Source organism: Sorghum bicolor, chromosome 8 (genome assembly GCF_000003195.3).
Source record: "Sorghum bicolor cultivar BTx623 chromosome 8, Sorghum_bicolor_NCBIv3, whole genome shotgun sequence".
Classification (NCBI taxonomy): Eukaryota; Viridiplantae; Streptophyta; class Magnoliopsida; order Poales; family Poaceae; genus Sorghum; species Sorghum bicolor.
Genome location: NC_012877.2, coordinates 351,228 through 374,892, shown reverse-complemented (window position 1 = coordinate 374,892; position 23,665 = coordinate 351,228). Strand labels below are relative to the sequence as shown.

The 23,665-nt window shown below is 41.6% G+C and overlaps 1 protein-coding gene across 1 annotated transcript; it reads right to left on the bottom strand.

The window, feature by feature from the left end:
- LOC8055485 (60S ribosomal protein L22) lies at positions 13,330 to 14,126 on the bottom strand. Its single transcript, XM_002441622.2, has 2 exons — positions 14,114 to 14,126; positions 13,330 to 13,694 (listed from the first exon to the last, which is right to left on the bottom strand). The coding sequence occupies exons 1-2, from the start codon at positions 14,124 to 14,126 to the stop codon at positions 13,330 to 13,332; spliced, it is 378 nt and encodes a 125-aa protein (XP_002441667.2).

The following is a 23,665-nucleotide window of genomic DNA, read 5'->3' as shown; positions in this document are numbered from 1 at the left end:
AAACACAAGTGCCAATTACAGGGGTGTTAGCTAGGCGCTAACCAAAAAGATAAGAAGGAAAAGAAGAAAGGAAAAAAGACTCATCTAGGCCTTTTAATTGGCCTTTCAGAAAGGAAAAGAAGATTCATCTATGGTCTGCTGTTACAAAGAGTTTGTCCAATTCATAATTACATCTTGTAAATTTGGAGGTACTCTATACAGATGAAGCTTAACTTCATCTCTGAATCTTCTTTTCCAGGTCGCCATTGATGGGGGCTTATGTTGAAATATATAATCATTTCTTTCCTTCCATATGCACCATGATGTGATCATGAAAAGATCCATAAACATAGGACCCGAGAAGTTTTGTTTCTGATGGATCAGCAATTGTTCTAGGTCCCCCTGCATATCCCATTGAATCCCTACGGCAAACCACCTAGATTGGCTTGATGAGCAATAAAAAAACAGAAGATGCAAAGTTTCATCAATGTTTTGCTGATGCATAACACATTGATACCCTTCTTCTAAGACCTGATGTCTTCTCCTCAACATGTCTCTTGTATTTAGCCTATCATTGAGCAATAACCAAGTAAAAAAATTTATCCTGGGCATACACTTACTCTGCCAAATCCACTTATATGGCATAGGTGGGACTATGCTTTCAAAATGCTTTTGGTAAAACTTGCTTGATCTATATGTGGGTGACTTCCATTTATAAATCCAGATGTCGTCCATGTCAGATTCAGACCTAAAAAACTCTAGTCTTCTTGGAATGATAGAAATTCATTATAGGCCACCCTGGACATTGGAAGTCTGAAAATGTTTAAGCAATTTGTGGCAGCTAGGCATGATTGTAAGGACATGTGTCTGGCTTTAGCATATGAGTATAGATTTGGGTACTTATTTGCTAAAGGTGTTTGCATCAAATTATCCTCCCATAAGCTAACTGTATCTCCTTTTGCTGGCAAACAATGGGCAATCTCTCTGAATTGGGGTGACAATTTTAAAATATCCTTCCACCAGAAAGACCCTCTGACTGAAGTCAGATGAGGTACTCTATGGTGATGATAATGTGCATTCCAGATCAGTTGTACCCAAGGCACTTGTACCTTGTTATAAAATTTATGCAAGTGCTTCAGCAGCAAGGCATTATTTTGTTACTCTAAATCTTTAATGCCCAGACCACCTTTGCTTTTTGGCACCATCACCATCTCTCATGCTGCCAAATTATATCCTTTTGCATTGATATCTGAACCTCTCCATAAGCAATTCTTCCTGTATTTGTCAATTGATTCGATCACCTTTTTTGGCAACTTGAGTGTACACATATAATAGGTTGGGATTGAAGAGATAACTGAGTTAATGATTGCAGCCTGCCTGCATAATTTAGATACATGGAGCTAGCCAAAAGTTTCCTTTCTATTCTGCATACAGGAGGTGCAAAATCTTTAACTAAGGGTTCAGTGGTGCCCAGAGGGATTCCAAGATAAGTGAAAGGTAATTTCCCTTCTATGCATCCAAAAGCTTCAGTTAGGAGAGGTACTTTATGAGCAGGGACATTAATTGGGATCAAGCAAGATTTATGAAAATTTACTTTCAGACTAGTTTTTTTTGTGAAAGAACTGGCAGGAGCTCTGCCTTTCATTATAGGTAGAAACAAGAGTTTATATACAAGCAGTCCTCATAAGGAGAAAAGGACAGACTAAGAGAGGCACAAATAAAGGGGCAACACTCTAGCCGGTTATCCTTAGGGCCCTCCTTCTTTGATCAATGTCCTCCTTGATCCTTGTCGCCACCCCGCTTACTGATTCAAACACATTGTTGAAGATACGTTGGTTTCGTTCTTTCCACAAGTTCCAGCAGGTATAGATGACCATGCCATTGAATTTCCTTCTCTGATCTTTGTTGACTTTGGATGCAGCTTGTGCCCACCATGTGTGGAAGTGATTAGGCTCATCCTGTGTTTGCAACAGCTCTGTGTTAACACTTTCCCAAGTGAAAATCTGGTTCCAAACAGCTTTGGCGAAGGTACAGTTGAAGCAGAGATGTATGGCTGTTTCAAAGGGGCCATTGCATAGCGCGCAGTGTTCATGGTGTTGCCATTGTCTCTTTTGCAAATTATCTGCCGTTAGGATCTTTTCCTGGATAAATATCCACATGAAAACTTTGCATTTATTTTCCGAGTCCGCTCTCCAAATGAGTTTTGAGTTGAATATGTTGTAGGAGCCCCTAAATTGTATTCTGTAGGCTGAGCGGGTGGTGTAGGAGCCGTCTGTCGTCCAACGCCATGTAATAGAGTCATTGACGCCCTCTTGGAGTTGTATTGACTGGATCCTAGTCCATAAGGATATGAATTCTTCCATAAGATGGGCTGTGTTGATCCGGTTCCTGAACCTGTTCATCCAACTATTATTTTGCAGTTCTTGTCTCACTGATCTCCCTTTTCTTGCAACCAGTAGAAATAGGTTGGGGGCAAGATTCATGGGGGCTTCCCCATCTAGCCAGGCATCGCTCCAAAAACGGGCCTTGTTGCCGTCTCCAACTGTGATCACCGTGGATGCTTGAAATAGTAGCCGGTCTTCCCTGTTGCAGGGAACGTCCGTGCCAGACCACGGTCTGGAATTGTCAATCCAATCGAGCCAAAGCCATCGTAGCCGCAGGGCCCTGCTGAATTTGCCCAAATCTGGAACTCCTAGGCCTCCCAACTGTTTTGGTCTTGATACAGTTGGCCAGTTTACAAGACAGTGACCACCATTGGCATTGTCATCCCCCTTCCATAGGAAAGATCTCCGAATTTTGTCAATTTTTTTCCTTGTCCATGCCGCTAAAGGGAAAACAGTGAGATGATAGGTGGGCATTGCAGAGAGCACGGAAGTGATCAGAGCAAGCCGGCCTGCTTTGTTCAGCCATTTTCCTTTCCAACTTGGAAGCCTTTGGCCTATGCGCTCGATAAGTGGTTGTATGTGGACCTTCTGCAGCTTTCTGATGTGGAGTTGCAGGCCTAGGTAGCGGCATGGAAAAGAGCCTCTTATTCCCTGGAAATCAGCCAGGACTTGGTCCAGGTCTAGCTCTTGACATCTTATCGGATGGATCAAACTTTTGTGTATGTTTATGTGCAGGCCCGACGCATTTCCAAATATATGGAGGATCATCTTAATGGCATCGAGGTCATCCTTGATGGGGTTTGTGAAGATAGCAGCGTCGTCCGCGTACATAGAAATTCTCCATCTAGCAGCGGACGACGGCAGTGCGGATAGGATACCTTGTGTTGTGGCAAGATCCAGCAGCCGCTGTAGTGGATCCATGGCAAGTATGAATAGCATGGGGGATAGGGGATCCCCTTGGCGTACTCCTCTACGATGTCTAAAGGTTGGGCATCTCAGTCCGTTGAGAAGCGGCGTCGAAGTGGATGTGCGGAACAGGATGGAGATCCACTCTCTCCATCTTGGTCCAAATCCTAGCGCTTGCAAGATCTCGAGGAGGTAGGACCAATTTACTGTGTCAAATGCTTTGTGGATGTCCAACTTCAGGAACAAGGCGGGCACTTTTAGCTTTTGGAGCGTGCGTACCGTGTTCTGGACATACATAAAGTTGTCATGGATGCTTCTTCTCTTGATGAAAGCACTTTGGCAATTGGACACCATGGTTCCCAGCCTTGGTGCTAGCCTGTTGGCGAGCAGCTTGGTGAAAATTTTGGCGATGCTATGAATGAGACTAATCGGTCTATAATCTGTGATCTCCATGGCGTCTTCTTTCTTGGGGAGTAGGACTATGTTGGCAGTGTTAAGAAGTTGTAGACCCTGGGCGTTCATAGCGTATAGACTGTTTATTGCCAGTATGATGTCATCTTTGATGGTTCCCCAACAGGATTTATAGAATTTACCGGTAAATCCGTCCGGCCCCGGTGCCTTGTCAATGGGCATAGAATCGATCACTTGCTTGACCTCATCGTGGGAGAACGGGAGTTCTAACTCAGATAGGTCCTGTGGTGCATAACCAAGGGCTTGCCAGTCTAAGGTGAATTGCCTCGGAGGTGTCGAGCCAATGCGGTTTGAAAAATAGTCCACAACTATCTTTTCTTTCTCACCATGGGCAAAAGCCATGCCGTCGTTTGCGTGCAGACAGTGAATGTAGTTTTTCCTCCTCCGTGTACTGGCCCTTATGTGGAAAAATCTGGTATTTGCATCGCCGGCGCGGATGTATGTGAGCCTCGATCTTTGGCGGATTCTAGCCTTTTCAATGGCAGCAAGACCCGTGCTACGAATTTTTAGGCGCCGTCTGAAGTCAAGCTCTTCTGTCGATAGTGATTTGTTTTCCTGTGCAGCCTCTAATTGTAGAAGGACCTCCTTCACTATGGCTAGCTGCAGTTTGGTGTCCCCCACTTTCTCTTTTCGCCACCTTTTGAGTGCCTTGGCAACTCTGGACAGCTTAGTGTGCAGGCGCTTTAGCTGATTTGAGGAGCTGACCGGCTTGTTCCAAGCCTCCTGAATTGTCTCCTGGAACCCATCCATAGATGTCCAAAAATTTTCGAAACGGAAGGACGGTTCCTTCTTGTGGTCCATTTCACCATGCAGGAGCAGAGGTGTGTGGTCTGACATGAGCGAGGGTAGTGAGTGAAGGAAACAGGACGGGAAAAGGATTTCCCATTCTGGGGTGCAGAAAACTCTATCAATGCGAGACATGGTGGGACTGTCTTGTTCATTCGTCCAGGTGAACCGACGCCCATTAAGCCGAATCTCCTTTAGGCTCATGTTGTCTAGTGCTGTTTTGAAGGAGCCCATGAGACGACGGTTTAGATTTGTGTTGTTTTTGTCTTGGGCTTGGTAGATGAGGTTAAAGTCCCCTAGCACCAGCCATCGGCCATGATTGGGCGGCTGGATGTTCTGGAGCTCTTGAAGGAACTGCAGTTTTTGGTCGTCTCCTTGGGGGCCGTAGACCGTGGTGATTTGCCATTGCACTCCATCAGCTCTCATCTTGATTGCTGCTGTGATGGTATGCGGAGAAAGTACCACATCATCGAGGCCGAAGAAGTTTTCGTTTACAGCCAGCAGGATACCTCCCCTGGTATCCTCAGCTGGTAACACTGCAAAGGAGTTAACAAAGTTTGCCCCTAGAGTGCGCAACACTGTGGCTTGATCAACGACCTGCAGTTTGGTTTCTTGAAGACATACTGCAGCAAAGCTATGAAGGATTTCTTTGAGGCTAGAGAGTTGACGTGCATCTGCTTGCATAAATAATAATGTATCATCTGCATATTGGACTATTCTCTATTTGGTATTCGCAATGCAAAAAGGCCTTGCTTGTAGGAATTGTTTACTATGCTCTGCAAAAGGTCAGCTGCCAATACAAAGAGCAATGGTGACAATGGATCACCCTGTTTAACTCCTCTCTTACAATGAAAATCTTTGTCTGGGACTCCATTTAGTAGGACACAAGATGTTGCAGATTCTAAAATTTGCTTAACCCAAATGCACCACCTGTCAGGGAATCCTTTTGCTCTCAGGATATTCAGAATTGCACCGTGCTCCACCATATCAAAAGCTTTCTCAAAATCAATTTTGAGAATAATTATTTTCTTCTTAGATGAATGGCATTGATGTAAATATTCAAAGCCCCAACCCAAGCAATCTTGAATGGTTCTACCTTGTATGAACCCATATTGATTCCTATGAATGACCTTTAGAATCACTGACGTAGTCTATTTGCTAGGATTTTTGTGAGGAATTTCATGCTTGAGTTAAGTAGGGATATGAGTCTGAAATCACTGACTTTCTCTGGATTTGACTTTTTTGGCACTAGGGTAATATAGGAGTAGTTGATACTCTTCAGGTCAGCTATATGCTCATAAAATTCTGTGCACAATCTGTAGATATTAGGCCTGAACATGTTCCAGCATTTCTTGAAAAAATATCCATTAAATCCATCAGGGCCAGGTGCTTTATCAGTTGGGAGGTCCTTTAGAACTGCATTTATTTCTTGTCCAGTGAAAGGAGTAACCAGTTCCTCTAGATTATACTGCTGCATGATCTGATTCACCACTCGATCATTATCAGGTACCCATAACAAAGTTACAAATTACAATTAATTTCCTAACTATAAGAAGACACATTGTTTAATCCATCCATATATATGAAAGAAAAAGGGCAGAAGAGCAGTAGAGCACAATTAAAGCCTCTCCGCTCAACTATTTTTATGCGGTCTTAGTAACCAATTAATCTAGGCCTCATCTAAATCACGTGAAGCTTGATGTCCACCAGGTTTAAAGATGGCAATGGGTAATTTACCCACCGGGTTATGGCTGCCCATACCCTTACCCACGAGGAAATATTTTACCTACTAATTTACCCATATTCATGCACAGGTAAAAGTTCTTTCCCATACCCTTACCCATGCGGATAACGGTTACCCATGGGTTATCCTTACCCATAGATCTAAGAATGTTTACAATATCAAAATTACATGTATCAATATACCAGACTCCCAATTTTAGCCAAAGAACCACAAATCAATAATAAATTAATCAAACAAACTAGTCATACAAACACATGATCAAATAGTCTAATATAAAATCTATCGTCCGAAGTCACGAGGAATGGGGGTAGCAGCGTCCGGAGACACGGCAACTCGCGGCTGCGGTCTCTGCGTTCATGACTGCGTGAGATGCAGCACCGCAAGGGGGGGGGGGGAGCATAGGAGGGGATGGAGGAAGTGGGATGAGGAGATGAAAACCTAGGGTTGCATTATATATATTTTTACTGGGCTTGGGCTGTGGTGGTAATTTTGACCCACGATTCATAGAGTTAGGTCGGGTTTAATTTACCCATGGGTTAAAGGGTATGGACAATGCAATCCCATATCCTTACCCGCTGGGTAAGACTTTTGTTCCATTTACTTACCCATGGATGAAAAAATTAGCCATACCCTTGCCCTAATAGGGTTTTTACCCATCGGGTTTCGGGTAGAAATTGCCATCTTTAACCAGGTTCCTTATCATGTCCTCCTAGCTCCTGCGCATAATCAGTATATATTAGCAATTGTGCTATTAAAGTGCAACACAACATATTCTATTAATGCATATACTAATAGCTAAAAGGAAATCACGTTGCTTCTAACCAAACTAAATATTATACTGATGCAGTCAGCATCTGACTTCCCAAAGTGGCAAGATGTAAAATTCTGCATTCATTTATGTTCATTGGTAGTTTCTCTCAATCTATTACACACTGCCCAATTGAAATTCACATTGAGATCGCAAAAAGAAAAAGTTCGCTTGAATGTACGTACTTTCAAATACAAATCCACTAGTACCATCTATAAAACCAGCTGCGCCTAGCAAGGCTAATAATTCGTGAAATATCACGAAGTTTGATGATCTTAATGTGTGCAACAGCTTAAGAGACAGGAAGAATTAAAGAGGGTAAAGCCAAAATTTCTGAAGCCCAAAGCATGCCAAGCTCAGGTCTCTTAAGAGACAGGAAGAATGAAAGAGGGCTTTACCCCTTTCCGCTTCATTATGTATCATCTCAAACTCTTGCTTTATGACTTTATTAATGTTATCTTCCACAGCATCTACTCTGTCTGCCAATGCGTTAATTTTCGGAATAATCCAACAATAAAGGAGTATGCCACTGATCAACAAAATTCTATAAAAATCAAATGTGGCTTTTATGGCTTCAACCTTTACCATTTGCTTAAAACTACCCTTTTCACTGAAAATCACAAATACAAGTGAGGATATCTTAGCTAGCAGTCATCATTGTTTTCTTTTGAAGCTCTCCTAGAACATTGGAATAATGCAGATATGACTCTCGACAGTGAAAATTGATGATTTGTGACATCTTAATGACACGTGGGATGAGAACTTGTACCATTTTCATTATTCAATGTGAATTTCAATCGTAACATTGTCCTTGTTCAGAGTAAGATCTTGGAGAAGAGGTAAGGAATGAATGGATGAATGAAAGGATGTACCAAGAGAGATTGAATACAGGGTTGTCATAATATATATATTTCAGTTACAAATACTTTCTGGTTTGTACAATGATATACACAATATAATCTCTAATAATGTGTAGCTCTAATAATTATTACTCACAGTAAAGATATAAATTATGACATAGTTATTCAATCAAATGAGTTTATTTTACATGCATAAGTAATTCTAATTAAAAGGACAAAGTATTCATAACAACATGTTTTTAATGTTTCAAAAATAAATAGCTCAAAATTTTTTATGATGATAGTTTTGTGAAAGATTATTCAGAGATGTTTGAGTAGAATCATGTATATCCGATGCAAAGACAAGTATTAGTGAATGGAGGGCATGAATCGTTAATGCAATTAGTAACACTATTATCTGATAGCACCAGCAGTAAATAACTTGCGACGGTTTGGTTAGTATATTAGTAGCAGTAGCTAGGTTTGAAATTTTGAATGAACTTTGAAGGAGGCTAATAATATATATAACAAATTGTATTTAATAGACAAGAGCATGAAAGATATGAAGCTTTTAATTTGTGGGTAGTAGATCGATCTGTATATATAATATACCTGGATGCTGGTTGAGAGGGAGAAGAGGAGGAAAACGAAGCAGTAGTTGGTTGGGCTGGAGAAGGGCCGCCATGGACATGGCCACGGAGTGAATGAATCCAAGTATTAGTGATACTTGAATGTATCTCTGTTTTTAGTTCCTTCAATTCAAGGTGACTCTGGTCTGTTATTTACTAATAATCTTCCAAGGGATGACGTGGAGAGGTAACTTTTATCCGTATCCCAGTATTTTATTTCTTATAGTCACCCCTACCCTGCTTAATATTATGATCATGTATCATACATTCATACCCTTATCATGCTGCATCTCCTGAAAATTTTGCAGTGCTGCATAGGACGAGATTTGCTCATTGGTTCTGAACCCCAAAGAAACATATAGATGCTTCTCAAGTTACATGAATGGATTTTTTTCTTTTTTCTTGATCGGACCAAGAGGCCTGTTTTTCATTAAGAGGAAGAAGGAACAAACACCGTTTACAAAGGCAAGCAGCATTGGTGGCGAGGAGCCATCAGGAGAAGCTTGCAGGGACGCCTAGCTACTGGATTGAATGGATCTTTTTGGTACTCAGCTATCAGTAGGAAACACATGCAGAAGCCAATTGGCCTAGCAATTAAACGAGTATACAAGGCCAGTAAGGTGATAAATCACTAGCTAGTTCAGTCACCTCAGGGCCATCCAAAAATGAACATGTATTCCGATCATCTCAAGACACTTGGATTCATTCACCATGTCTAGAGCATTGAAAGTATTTTTACTACAGCCGTACAGGTAACAGATGGGGGAGATACACTTGTCACAAACCATTTTCTTCACCACTCAGCGAAGGGGGAGATACACTTGCTTTTGTAACCAATTATTATCACAAACAAAACCACAAAACCACACATACGTTGTTCGTCTTTGTCCTCAATTGTCGGTTTCATAACTTTCTGGTCTTCCTTATCCTTTCTTTCCAAGGGTACCTCAACTCTTTTCTCCATTGATCATCTTAAGCCACCTAAGCTTGGCATCACAGATGCTCCTTACCTTGTCCTAGAGGCTGCACAGAACAATAAAAGTTAGCAATTGCACTGCTGAAAAGTGAAACACAGCCTACGTAGTTGGTGCACAATAGCTAACACGAAACCAATTGCGTTTCTAACCCAGTGTAAACTTATGCACCAGAACCATGCAATTTTGAACAAATTAATTAACATCTTACGCCACCAGACTAGATATGATATAGACGCCATGCACTTTCTAAAATGGTAGTGTGTAGTACAATAGTAGCAGGTCATGTAATGATTAATACTATCCACCATTTGTACAAAAACAGGTCATCTAATATCATTTTCTGTTCAGGAGTAGTTTTCCTAGGATTATTGCTCTGCATCCATTTCAAATTGTAAGTGCAACCGAATTGCGAACACTGATTTGCTTATTTCATATTTATTATTCCTAACAGAATGATAGACCTAGGGAAGTAATTTCAAATTGCAAATGAATGGTAAACTTTTTGTGTTAGATTAGTCACTGATCAAAGATGTTTAAAACTCAATACGCGTATGGGCAGCAAGCAAAAATGAAGAGTACATATAGACTAATACCCAATGTTTGTATCCTTTGGCCTTTCAAAAACTCGCCCACTACATCTCTAGCTTCAATCTAACTTCCCATGGAACCGAGAGCTGCAACATGTCTCCTTTCATTTCGCTGCTGCATCATCTCTTTATTAAAGGCATCCAATTTGGCGTCTATAAGGTCCAGTGTCAGAATGACATAAAAATATATAAATGTGAAGCCACCGAACACCAGGCAGTAAGCTGCCGTGGGTGCAGCTAGGGTTGAAAACGGTCGAACTCGGTCGAAAAACTGCTCAATTGTTTTCTATTTTTACATTTAAATACGAATACGGAAACGAAAACGGTAAAGCCGAACACGAACACGAACTCGAACATACGGAATCTCGAACACGAACCAATTCGAGCGAAATTATATCGAACACGGTCGGTACACGGAATTAATACGGAATACCGATAACAGTCAATAGCCAAACAAGTGCATGACCGCATAAACTCTCAAGTGTCATCACACCGATACACAAATATATAAGTCTAGAACAATTATTATGAAATACATGTCTAAAGTTCATCAGCATTGTTCATGACGTCCGCATCACCGTCAATGTCTATTGCTTCCTCGTTGTCCCTGTCCTCCGCATAGTGCTCATCTTCCTCGTTATTTTCCTATTGCAAAGTTAATTAAAATTAGATGTAGCAACTAGTATAGTTAAGGATAGCAAGCACCAAGCAAGTCAATGAACATACCTCAATTTTGAGTTTAGCCACAACATTAGTCAAAGCATCTACCTCAAGATCAGTCACAATTGATCCAAGCATTTTCGAATCTAAAAAAAATGAAAAGAAAAAAAACAATGCATTAGTCTGCTGCAATATCTAGTGTCCAACATGAAAAAAACAAATTAAATAAGTACCTTTACTTGCTGCAGCAACCCAATCCTTTGTGCAAATTAATGCCTGTACCATCTCAGGCTCAAGACGACTGCGATATGGGTCAATAACACGACCAGCAGCACTAAAAGCAGACTCAGATGCTACCGTTGATACCTGTATGGCCATTACATCCCTAACAATTTGTGAAAGGATAGGATATTGTTCCCTCTTATTTTTCCACCATGCTAAGATATCAAATTCAGCAACTTTCAGCAGCGGCTCTCCAAGATACCTATCCAACTCATTTGACTCAACCATATCTGGTTCATTTGCATCATACAAGAATTCTTCTAGGTCATGGTCTACATTTTCCATAAATATGTCAGATGTGGTACTAGGTCCATGTGCAGCCCCTTTACTAGTATGCCTTGATGATGCAGCAGCACTAACATAGAAGTTGTACAGTTTCTTTATGACACTCACAAACTCATCAAGTTCAGCTTTATAATTATCACCATAGAATTTTTTCATGTAGTACTCTATGAGCCTTTTCTTGTACCTAGGATCAAGAAAACAGGCTACAGCAAGAGCTTTGTTGGATTGGTCCCAATATTTGTCAAATTTATCATTCATAGCAACTGCCATTTTTCTAATTGTATCATCTTGACCACAACACCAATCATCAAGCAAGAGCTTAATATCACAAAAACCTCTATAGAATAAGTTTGCAGTAGGGTATGAAGTGCCAGAGAGAATTTCAGTGAGATCATAAAATTTCTTCAAGCAGACATAAATTGTCTTTGCATTGTCCCATTCAGCAGAGGATGGAGAGATATTGGCATACCTACGGCGATCTGAAGACTTTAGCCTAACAAATGCATCCTTGTAATACAAAGCATCTCTCAGCATTAGGTAGGTAGAATTCCACCTTGTGGAAACATCCATTTGAATACCTCTCTTTGTATCCAACCCCTCTTCTGTGGCACACTTCATAAGCACTTCCCACTGCAGTGGAGACCCTTTCACCGCTAGCACAAGTGATTTAATCTTCTTGAGTGTCCCTGAAATGACTTTCAACCCATCTCTAGCAACCAAATTGAGAATATGGCAGGCACATCTAACATGAAAAAACATCCCATCACAAACTAGGGAACCATTACCATTCTCTTTCAGATCTGAAATTATATCATTGACAGCCACTTCATTGGAACTAGCATTATCTAAGGTCAAAGCAAACAGCCTATTTTCAATGTACCATTTAACCATAACTTCAGTGAATGTCTGTGATAACTTTGCACCAGTATGCCTACCTTTTACATTGAAGAAAGCTATAATCCTCTTTTGCATACACCAACTTTCATCTATCCAATGAATAGTAACACACATGTATCCTTTATTTTGGCATGAGGTCCACATATCCATTGTTGCACTAAACCGACACTTCATAGTTTTCAAGTGTGCATACAAAGTTTCCTTTTCTTCAAGATATTTGTCCATGATTTCTTTTCTAACAGTGACACGAGATTTTATTGGAAAGCTAGGACGAAGAGATTTTATGAAATCTACAAGATACTCATGCTCAACTATATTGAAAGGATATTCATGCATGGTTATTGCCAAATTCAATTTCTTCAAGCTAACATCTTGATCATATTTGAAAGGCTGCACAAGAGTATTTTCAGAACCAGGTTGCTTACCAACTTGAAGCTGTTGTTGTCCCTTCACAATACTGTGTTTCGACCTCAAATGGTTCTTGAATGCAGTTGTCCCACAGACGCCCTCAGCTCTATACCTCTGGTTGCACCTAGAGAAATTACAATATCCCCATATCTCTTCAATCTCCTGTCCTTGCACCTCTATATATTCCTTTTTCTTGGTGAAATACTTCCACACCCATGATGTCAATTTCTTATGCCTCTTGCCAGAAAGGTGAGCCTGCTCTTCATCGTCGTCATCACCATCATCAGCAACACTGATTGGCACTACGTTAGTGGGACATGTTGCTGGTGCACCAGCGCCACTGCCCCCACTGCAATTAGTGTCAACATTTGGAACTGGAATAGAAGAACCAATCGCCGAGACTGCTACTGATGCTGCTGTAGCTGGACTTTCACAAGTTCCACTAGATTCAACACTTTGAGCTGAAGGTCTTTTTCTTGATCCTACATATTACCAAATAATCAATACATTACTAAATCTGTAAAATGTTCCAAATAACTAAAGAACCACAGATCCGCACCTTGAGATTGAGAAGTTGCTGGCGGCGGCGCATGAAGCAGACGGATACTCTTTGTCTTGGCCTTGGTTGCCTTGCCCTTCACTGCAGAAGAACCACCATCTCCATGTCCAGAGGGCGCCATCTACCGGTCACTGGACGACGCGGGCGAGCGCGGGCGCGGAGCCGGGCGAGCGCGGGCGCGCGGCCGGGCGAGCGAGCGCGGGCGCGCGGCCGGGCGAGCGAGCGCGGGCGCTGCGCGGGCGAGCGAGCGCGGGCGCGGAGCCGGGCGAGCGCGGGCGCGCGGCCGGGCGAGCGAGCGCGGGCGCTGCGCGGGCGAGCGCGGGCGCGGGCGCGCGGCGGCCTTGCGCGGGGGCGCGGGCGCAGCGGCCTTGCGCGGGGGCGGGCGCGGCGGCCTTGCGCGAGGCGCGAGCGGCAGGTGCACGCGGGCGAGGTGGCGTCAGGAAGGATGCGCCGCCGCCCGCCAGGAGGACAGAGGACTCCAGTCTCCACCACTCTCCAGGGGTGGTTTAGGGTTGGCTGGTGGGCTTTCGTGGGCTGGGCTGCTGCCTGCTGGGTTTGCAAATTCGGTTCTGACCGAATTTGAATTCGATCAAATTCCGAATATAATATAGAAATATGGAAACCGGTCGAACAAACCCCAAACCGATTTCGCTCCGAGTTCGAATTTACTACTCCGAATTTCGAACCGAATCCGAATTTGTCCGAAAAATACGGAATCGATCGGGTCAAATTTAGAAAACGATGCGGTTCGGTTCGGGATATTTCCGTTCTGTTTTCAACCTTAGGTGCAGCACCTATGAATCCAGCTATAAACGTGAAAGTGACGAATGCAAGTGACAATTCATTCCGTAACAAACACTTACCAGCTATTTCTTTATAGATAGATATCAAAACTGGGAGGAGAAGTCTTACCAGTCCCACTCATTGCCACTGGGAACTTTCTTGTTATAAGTTGGAGGACCCTAAAGAAACATATAATAGACCAAAAGAGCATCATCAATACCAATAATATGAAGGTTATCAAGATCACAGCGTGTATCTAGGTTGGTCACAAAGAGCTGGCATGACACAAGTCAATTTCATTTTTTTATGTAGAATCATAAGAACAATAATATATAATCTCAAGTAAAAGATGAAATATGAATAAGATACTGTGTGGTGTAATACCTAGGATCATGAATGTGAAAGGCTACCAAAGCAAATCAAAGAGGAGCGGCGGCGTACCCTGAGGATAGTTGGCTGCGGCTTGGAGGAACCAGTAGATATTGCAGTGAAGCTAGAAAACCAGAGGCACGGTTTGAGCTTGTTGGAAGGAGATCATGGCCATGGTGCTGGAGTGCAAATGGAGGAAGAAGAGGCGGTGCGCGGGCCACCTTGGCGGCTACAAAATGAAGAAGGAGCGCTGCTCCTGCCATTGTCACGGACGGTTCGGGCTCGGGTTGCAACGGGACAGGATTTGTCATGGTATTGTTGCTATTTTAACTAAATATACATAAAAACATATTAGTAGATATGTTACATAAGTAATATTATTAGATAGATCGTTGAACCTATTCTCACAATAAACTTATTTGGAGATTCACATATTGCTAATATTTTGTATAAATCTAGTTAAATTTAAAAAAATTGACCGACATACAAACCATAGTGATAAATAAATACAGATAGTGAAAGTACAATTTTAAAATTATCATGTTTTCTTATTGGCATCGGACCTCAATGTATTCTATTTTATTTTAGGTATAAATATTGATATTATTTCTATAAGCTTGCTTGACCATTTTTTTCAACAAAATTGAATAAGTTCCCACTAATAAGTTCCCTAGGGGAGGGGTGGTAATTGTGTGGGAATTATGTTCATAATAAAAGAACAATAGATTCTCATTGTCCATCATGATTTCTCTTTTAGTTTCCCCCTGAAAACCTCCACATCAAACAAGAGATATGACTTCCCTCTTAAATTCCCTTTATTATTTCCCTCCATGGGGATTGGGATCAAAAGTCAATTCCCAGCTTAACTCTCTCTATCAACTCCCATCATTAAATCCCATGGCTCTTCCCACCTAGTTGCCAAACACACCATTATTACTTTGTCCTAGATGGTTGAAAGGTCCTAAATAACTAGAGGGTGGATGAACAACCTAATTAAAATTTCTAAAAAACAGCAAACTTGGTTTGTAAATAAGATGGCAAATATGCAGTTTTTTCTAGCTCTAGTCAACTAGGCAAGCCACCTACCACATACTAGTTGCTACGATCTCTAAGTTTTTTTCACTTAGTCAAGCAGACTAGGTAACAACTACACCAAGTGTGCATGTGTGTATTCATAGGGATTAGTGTGCGTTCATATGTGACCGTTTGTGTCTATATCTAGATCTCACAAAAAATTACAACTAATATGCCAAGCTACTCAACTAGATACACAAGGCAAGCAAGCAAGCCCTACACAAGATATATGAAAGTAATACAAGAATAATACAGTAATATACTGAACCGGGCAATTGTCAATATGAATACCAAGAGACAATGGGACACATGATTTATCCTTGTGGTTTGGTTGCTTGTCAGCAACCTACTCCACGTTGTGGCAATACACTCCCTTGGTGGCTCATGCGCAGATAGACATCACACGCCTAGCCCACCACTTGGACGCCATAAGAACCAACACAAATGAGGATCCACAAGCCATGAGCAATCCATAGAGTTGCCTTTTGTGATCTTCCATAGGAATAGGCACAAGAACCTCTCACAATAACCATGATTAGAGCTAGCAACAATCACCAAAAAGTCGCTCAATGATATGATCCTCCACTGCATCCAGCCGTCTATGTGGCGACAACCACCAAGAGTAACAGGAATATTAAAAGAACCTTGATATCACCTAGAGGGAGATGAATAGGCCTATTTAAAAATAGACTCAAGCAGAAGTTAAATTCTAGGTGCGACACTGCCTCACTTGAGTGTGGTAGTGCCTCACTGCGGTATTGCTTCACTCCAGCGGCGGCACCGTCTCCCCCTTAGAGAGATCAACACATACCAAACTTGGTAGAGATGTCTAGTGACAAGTTCACCAAGTACCTGCACTCACAAACACTCATAACCAAGTAGATCAATTGAACACAAATAAAGCATAAGACACAAGATTTTTCTATGGTTCAAATTGCCACCAAGACTTGCATATGGCCACATTGTTGAGGTTTGCCACTAAGGCTTAGGGCTTTGCAACCCACCCTTGTTCTCAAGTCAAGAAACTTAACACTCTTGAGATGAGGGGTGATTTCACTAGTTGCAAGAGGTTCCCGCTGCTCATCGCAAGCACAAGAGCTTGTCTGGCAACACCTAGTCGTCTAGGAGGCTTCACCTCCAAGAGCAACAAATGCATAATGAAGATTGACGAATCCTGACAAGTGCTTAAGGTTTTGCTTGCTCTAGTCAGCTCTCTAACACTTAACCACACACTAATCACTCACTCTCACAAAGAGAGGGATTAGAGAGAGCTTCACAAGGCTTTAGAAAGGGTTGGCAATGTTTTGAAGGTCAGCAGTCTCACCAGGAAGCATGGGATGGGTATATATGCCACCCCACAAATACTAGTTTTTGCAGCTCAAAAACTAGCCGGTAAGGTCTGTAAGGTGCGGCAATACCGCACTTGATGTGTGGCATTGTCGGGGTGTCGCACACCTAAAAAATCATGGCACTGTCGTAGCTTCCTAAAATAGTAGGTCATCACCTCATGGAAACATTATAACTTTTTACTCTGAGCTCTGCTTTTAGTGATCTTCGACTTTCCAAAAATCTTGTATCTAGGACTATCCAATCCAACAGAGAACAAGCCCCTAGATCAACTAGTGCAAGTGTAGTGCTAGTTGTTTTCACTCATATTAGCACTTAGATCTGGTTAGTTTGAGCACTTGAGACTTGTCTAAGTTTGTATTGCATCCCCCTTGATAGTATAGCATACCTAATCAAGAGAATGTAACCATTTTAATCATTTGAGTCTTTATTGTCTTCATATGTTAATTTTTTTCTCAATATCACTTCATAAGGGTTGCAATCAACTTTATTTTCCTCTCTTTGATCAAACACACCTTGAGCTTGTGACTCGAACCATTTCCGCACATATGAGTTCACCTCAATGGATTCAAGACACTTCCACTAATGATTTGATCCTCAATACAATATGACTTCTCATAGCTTGATTGGTTCCTCGACTCAATGCAAGTACTCTCTTCTTCACCTTAGCCATGGTATCTCAGTCCTCAAGCCATTGCTTGTCCTTCACCTCTACTTAGTCCCTCAAAGCTCTTTCCTTGCTATCTTCATCTTATCAAGCCATACTAAAGTCACATCATATTAAGCATCTATTAAAAAACTATTTCTTTAATATTATGATCCTTGCTTGAATATCTTGTAGATATGAATGTTGAATCAATCAAGCTTCAGTTTGACTCACATAGATTGAGATATATGAATCAACATCAATTTGGTCAAAATATTCACGATTCTAGCCAAATCCAAAAAGTTGAGGGGCTCTCATTTCATAAATAACCATACTAGACAAATTCAAAAAGTTGGGATGGAGTTTTAGTGAGGCGCACACACGTAGGTTACGAAGAGAGGTCCCCACAACCATACTTCCAGTCAAATCCAAAATGTTTAGGGGCTACCATTGGGGGTGTCACTAGAGACTAGTACCCCTTTGTGTACAAGAGACTCAAATAATGTATCTAGAGGCATATTTGTAATTGTTCATGGGGGATATTTATAAAGTCTATGGACTAGTTTGTAATTCTAAGCCCCATATTAGGGTAGTAAACATAAACAACAATCTCCCTTCTCCTATAAATATATCCTTAGGCCTTGTGGGGAGGGGACTCTTGGCCACTTGCTCTTTGCTCTCTCTTGAAATCTCCAACACTTTTGAAAAATATATGTTCTATTTATAGCACTATTGTACCACTTTGAGTGGCATGTATCTAACAAATTTTTGTCACTAATTGCTCCTCTTAACCATATGTTGCATAACTTTAAGTAGTGGTATCCATGTCAAATTTTTGTCACTAATTGCTCCTCTTAACGTTTGTATTCTTCCTTTTTGTCATCTCCATATAAGATAAGCATACCCCAAATAGTGCACAATATGAGAAAAAATAGCGGTTGCAGAATCAGTATGCACTTTGTAAGACTCACATGTCACCAACACAGATGATAGCAGAGGTCCTTTAATTTGTCCAAAGAAGTAGACAGACACCCCAATCGCCCCTAATCAATAGCTCTAATCGCATCGACTCCAGCGTAAAGGGAAGGCGCCAAACTCACGACGAGGAAAGGGTCTCAATCAGCCCACAATCTAGGGTTTATCTTAGTTACGGAGCCACGGCTCCCGATGAGAAAAGGGTCTCACAATCAGTCCCAATCTAGGGTTCATCCGTGTAGATTAGGGCAGTAAACATAAACAACAATCTCCCTTCTCCTATAAATATATCCTAAGGCCTTGTGGGGAGGGGACTCTTGGCCACTTGCTCTTTGCTCTCTCTTGAAATCTCCAACACTTTTGAAAAATATATGTTCTATTTATAGCACTACTGTACCACTTTGAGTGGCATGTATCTAACAAATTTTTGTCACTTAATAGTAATATTATCTTAGTTTGGGTTCAAGTAAATCAACTCAATAGATTTTGGACTGTCACATTGTTCCAGTTTTTCTTGATGAAATTCTTCAGCTGATCAGACCAGTTAGCCTTATACATGGAGCTAGGTACCCATATACCAGATTTTGTTTTGGAGTAAGTGTTGTATGTCATGAATGGCTTCGGGTGGACCTAAAACATAAGCTTTGTTAAGAGCATGGATCTAATCAATGCTTGTATGTACCATATTTGTTAACATATGATTCCATGTTTTTATGTACCATATTTGTTGATCATTATAACATGTAAAATTATGGTAAAAACCACCTATTCAGAGAATGTAGGGAAGAAATGCTGGATCTTGAACAGTTTCTGACAAAACTCAGCGCAATATGGTACTGCTTTAAAAAATGTGAAGCACATAGCAGTGCGGTAATTGCTCCTCTTAACCATATGTTGCATGGTATCTATGTCAAATTGTAAATAAGGTCCTGTGGTGGTAAAATGTGGACCAATAACTGTAGGTTGTTTTATTTTAATGCCAAATATCTGAATAAAGCATGAAGACAAAATAACGGACATAGGTTTAAAACTCAAATATAAGATGCATATTTGCCAATACAAATGCTACAATGTTAGCTAGTGCGTTGTCCAATCAAGTATGCACACAGGCAATATAACTATATAAGCCCATATGACTCTATGAGCGTCGTGTATCAAGTCTCTATAGGTCACTAGTGAAAAGACAAGCTGCATTAAACAACAAAGCATAAAAAATGGTATTTGGTTGGAACATTTGTATTCTTTATTTTTGTCATCTCCATATTAGATAAGCATACCCCAAATAGTGCACAATATGAGAAAAAAATAGCGGTTGCAGAATCAGTATGCACTTTGTAAGACTCACGTGTCACCAACATAGATGATAGCAGAGGTCCTTTAATTTGTCCAAAGAAGTAGATAGACACCCCCAATCGCCCCTAATCCCTGCAGAAAATAAATTCATCGAGCACTCGTGCATTTGTCATTTCTTCAAGCTCTTCTTGGTTCCTTGGAAAATAACCAACACGTTCACCAAGCCTGTCATGCACGCTAAGTCTGCCCCCTAGCCGATCATGAACTGACATTCTCCCCCTGATCGGCTCATTAAAGCGTCGATCATTGTTCTAGAATCGTCGATCCGGCCGATCATACCGATTATAGTCATTACATTCAGGGCAGTCTCTAACAGTTGGTAACTTAATATTTCGTTCCCAACAATGAATAAAGAAAGGGCAATTCCAGTGATCTTTGTGCCGATTCCACTCTTGTCGACGTCTTTCCCCCTCTCGGCGTCGATCCTCCTGCTGACGGCGATACTGATCTTCCCGTTGCTGCCATGTTTCTCGGTGCCACCTATGAGTGATAACAATACCAGATCGAGGAGGCCTCCCAGAGCTACTGCCTTCCTAGATCAAGCTCTTGCCTTTGGCGTCATCGGTAGTGACCTGATGCTGGGGATCTACCGATGCGCTCTTCTCAGCTGCTTCCGATGTTAAGACTTTTGTCTTTCCCTTGGCATCCAGCATGTTTGCAGGGAAAGGATGTTGATCAATCTTCATCGGCTTCTGAGCTTTAGAATTATCAAATTTAATTCTCCTAGATTCTATAGCCGATTGCAATTGTTGCCTGAACACCTTGCACTCATTTGTACTATGAGATGTTGCATTATACCACTTGCAATACTTGATATTTTCAACTCTTCCACTGATGGGATCACATGATTGAGTGACAATAATCTGTCCTTCTTGAAGCAAGAAATCAAATATCCTATCGGCCTTGGTGATATCAAAGGCAAACTTTTCTGGCTCCTTTTGACCAAAAGGACAGGACATCGACTTTTTGTTCTTCACCCATTCTGCCAAGGCGATGACTGGTTCTTCACCAGAATCTGAACTTGTTGCCTCATCGACGAATGACACTTTCTTGTTCCAAGCCTTCCTAGGTTCAAAAGTCTTGATATCTTGATTAGAAATCCTCTGCACCAATTGACTTAGACTTTCAAACTCTTGAGAAGCATATTTATCTTCGACGTGTGGCAACAATCCCTGGAAAGCCAAATCGGCTAACTGCCGATCATCTAGAACCAGACTGTAACATTTGTTCTTGACATCCTGCAACCTTTGCACAAAACTTTCAACCGGTTCATCATTGCGTTGTCTCAGCCTTACTAAATCGATAATCTTCTTCTCATGGACTCCAGAAAAGAAGTATTTGTGGAACTGCTTCTCTAGATCGGCCTAAGTAATCACTGAGTTTGCAGGTAGTGAAATAAACCAAGTAAATATCGATCCTGACAAAGATGATGAAAATAAACAAACTCTTAATTCATCTCGGTTAGCAACCTCTCCACACTAGATGATGAATCGATTGACATGTTCCATAGTCGACGTGTCATCTTGTCCAGAGAATTTAGTGAAATCTGGCACCTTATACCGATTTGGAAGCGGAATCAAATCGTATGCAGGAGGATATGGTGTCAGATAAGAATAAGTATTAACCTTCGGCTTTATTCTGAACTGATCTCTCATTACTTTAGCTATTTTATTGGCCCAATAGGCATCGACATCCTACCGATGTGGGGGTTGAGGTTCCATCACCTGCTGATAAACCTCCACATGTCTCTAAGGTGCACGATCTCCACGTAACATGGCATTGGCCATAGGTTGCTGGCCACCAACCTGCTAAGCAAGATTCATTGGTTAATTGGCTGGTCCTTGATTCTGAAATCCAACCTGCATCTGCCCCTGTTGAAATCCTGGAGCCTGATGATTTTGTTGTGTCATTTATGGAAAGACAAACTGCTCTGTCCACCCATTGTTGGTAATCATCGGTGCAGGCCCTGCCGATGGCTGATAATTGAGTGTCATCATTGGGTTGACATACCCTGTCTGAGTCATAAACCTCTGGTGCACTGGAAGTGGATCTGCCGATGCATTAGGCGTCTGGAACGTTGGCATCTAAAAGTTCCCTGTAATAGGCCTCACAGTAGTAGTAGTAGTAGTAGTAGTTGAATACTGAGGATTTTGAGTCATCAGCGAAACTGGGGGGCCGATGTCATAGGAGCTTACTGGGGGGCGATGTCATAGGAGCTTTCCCTGCCAAGTCAGCCACCTGAGATGTTTCAGAACTATTTGCAAAAAATTCTGGAGGCATACCATATCCCCACCAATTGGGAGGAACTTGGCAATTCTGGAATGCAGATCCTGACATAGCCGATGCCGATAGATCTGTGTTGAGTTGAACCCGCCCCTCTGATGTTGCTGGATTAGTTCTCATCGGTGTAGATTGCCCATTAGTCATCCCTAATGTGCTTGGTGAAGAAGTAGCTTCCGTACCCGCAACGGCCGGAGGAGCCGTAACCAATGACAACCCTAGCTGATGATAGGCCGGGCCCATGTATAATGGTGGTGTCTGTCCTTCTTTGAAAGTTTTAGCCGCAGCGTTGAAAACAGTATTGGACAGCACACTGGATTGATTGATCAGAGCACGATTAATAGCATTGTCAACCATATCTTGCAATTTACCAGGATTGGCCTCAAAAGTGATCTGCTGAGGCATCGGCAAGTTTTGCTTCTGGATTACTTCACCGCTCCTATTAACACTGAAGGATTTCAAGCAAAGTTGCTTGTACTCCTCCATAGCTCTCGCCATAGCCTGCTTCTGCTCATCCCTGAGATCAGCTTCCGTTACGGCGATGATGTTGTCTTGTCTGTGTCGAACTCAGTAGTAGACATATTGATCTTGATGACAGATTTGTCCCACTAGGCGTGCCAAAAGATGTGTTGGTGCAAAAGTAGATCTGCAAACACAAAGGGCTAATACCCAATTCAACGTTAAGGTGTGCCAGCCGATTTGACCTTACAATCGACAAAGGTGATAACTCGAACACTTTGGTCCCGACAACAACGATGCACCCGGATGCCACGGCCAAGAGGTATTCATGCGGAACTCGAGAACTCGTCGAGTATGACTCCAAGAATTCTTAAGAACTCGTAAGTAGAAGAAAATATGCGAACTGACGAAGTCGTCGAAAGTAGATGTGAAAATAGATGTAAAAACTTTGTGTATGATTGATTGGATTGGTTTCTTACATCGCTACTAGGCCTATATTTATACTCTGTCCTAAAGAGTTACTACCAGATACGACTAGGATTCTAATTCCAAATCAAATAGAACTCATACATAAAATAAACTCTAACAATTATAGAAAACAATAATTTATCTATCTTGGACGATCAGCACACCACCATTATTCCTGCCGACGACTCACACGTCTCCTTGCACCATCATCGGCATCTTCATCCTCCATCGGCAATCGTCAACCTCGACCATTGGTACCGATCAACCACTGTTCCTAGACTTAATCATACCTCCCTCCTGAGGCCTTATCATCGATATCATAGGCCATCGGCAACTTTTCTATTAGTCAGTCGTTACTTCTCCATCTGCCGATCTAAGCTTTATTAACCTTTCTGACTCGTGTCAAAACACGGTGTCAACAGATGACTTTTTATATATGATGCTACACTTAATCTAAGATTTTGGGCAACAGTAATGATGACTTTTTATTTGACATGTGCTATGATGATTTACTCTATTTGATACTTTACTTGAACTGAGGCAAACGGACATGTGTTGTGATGATTTATTCTATTTGATACTACACTTGAACTGAGGCAAATGGACATGTGTTGTGATGATTTATTCTATTTGATGCTACACTTGAATTGAGGCAAATGGACATGTGTTGTGATGATTTATTATATTTGATACTACACTTGAACTAGGCT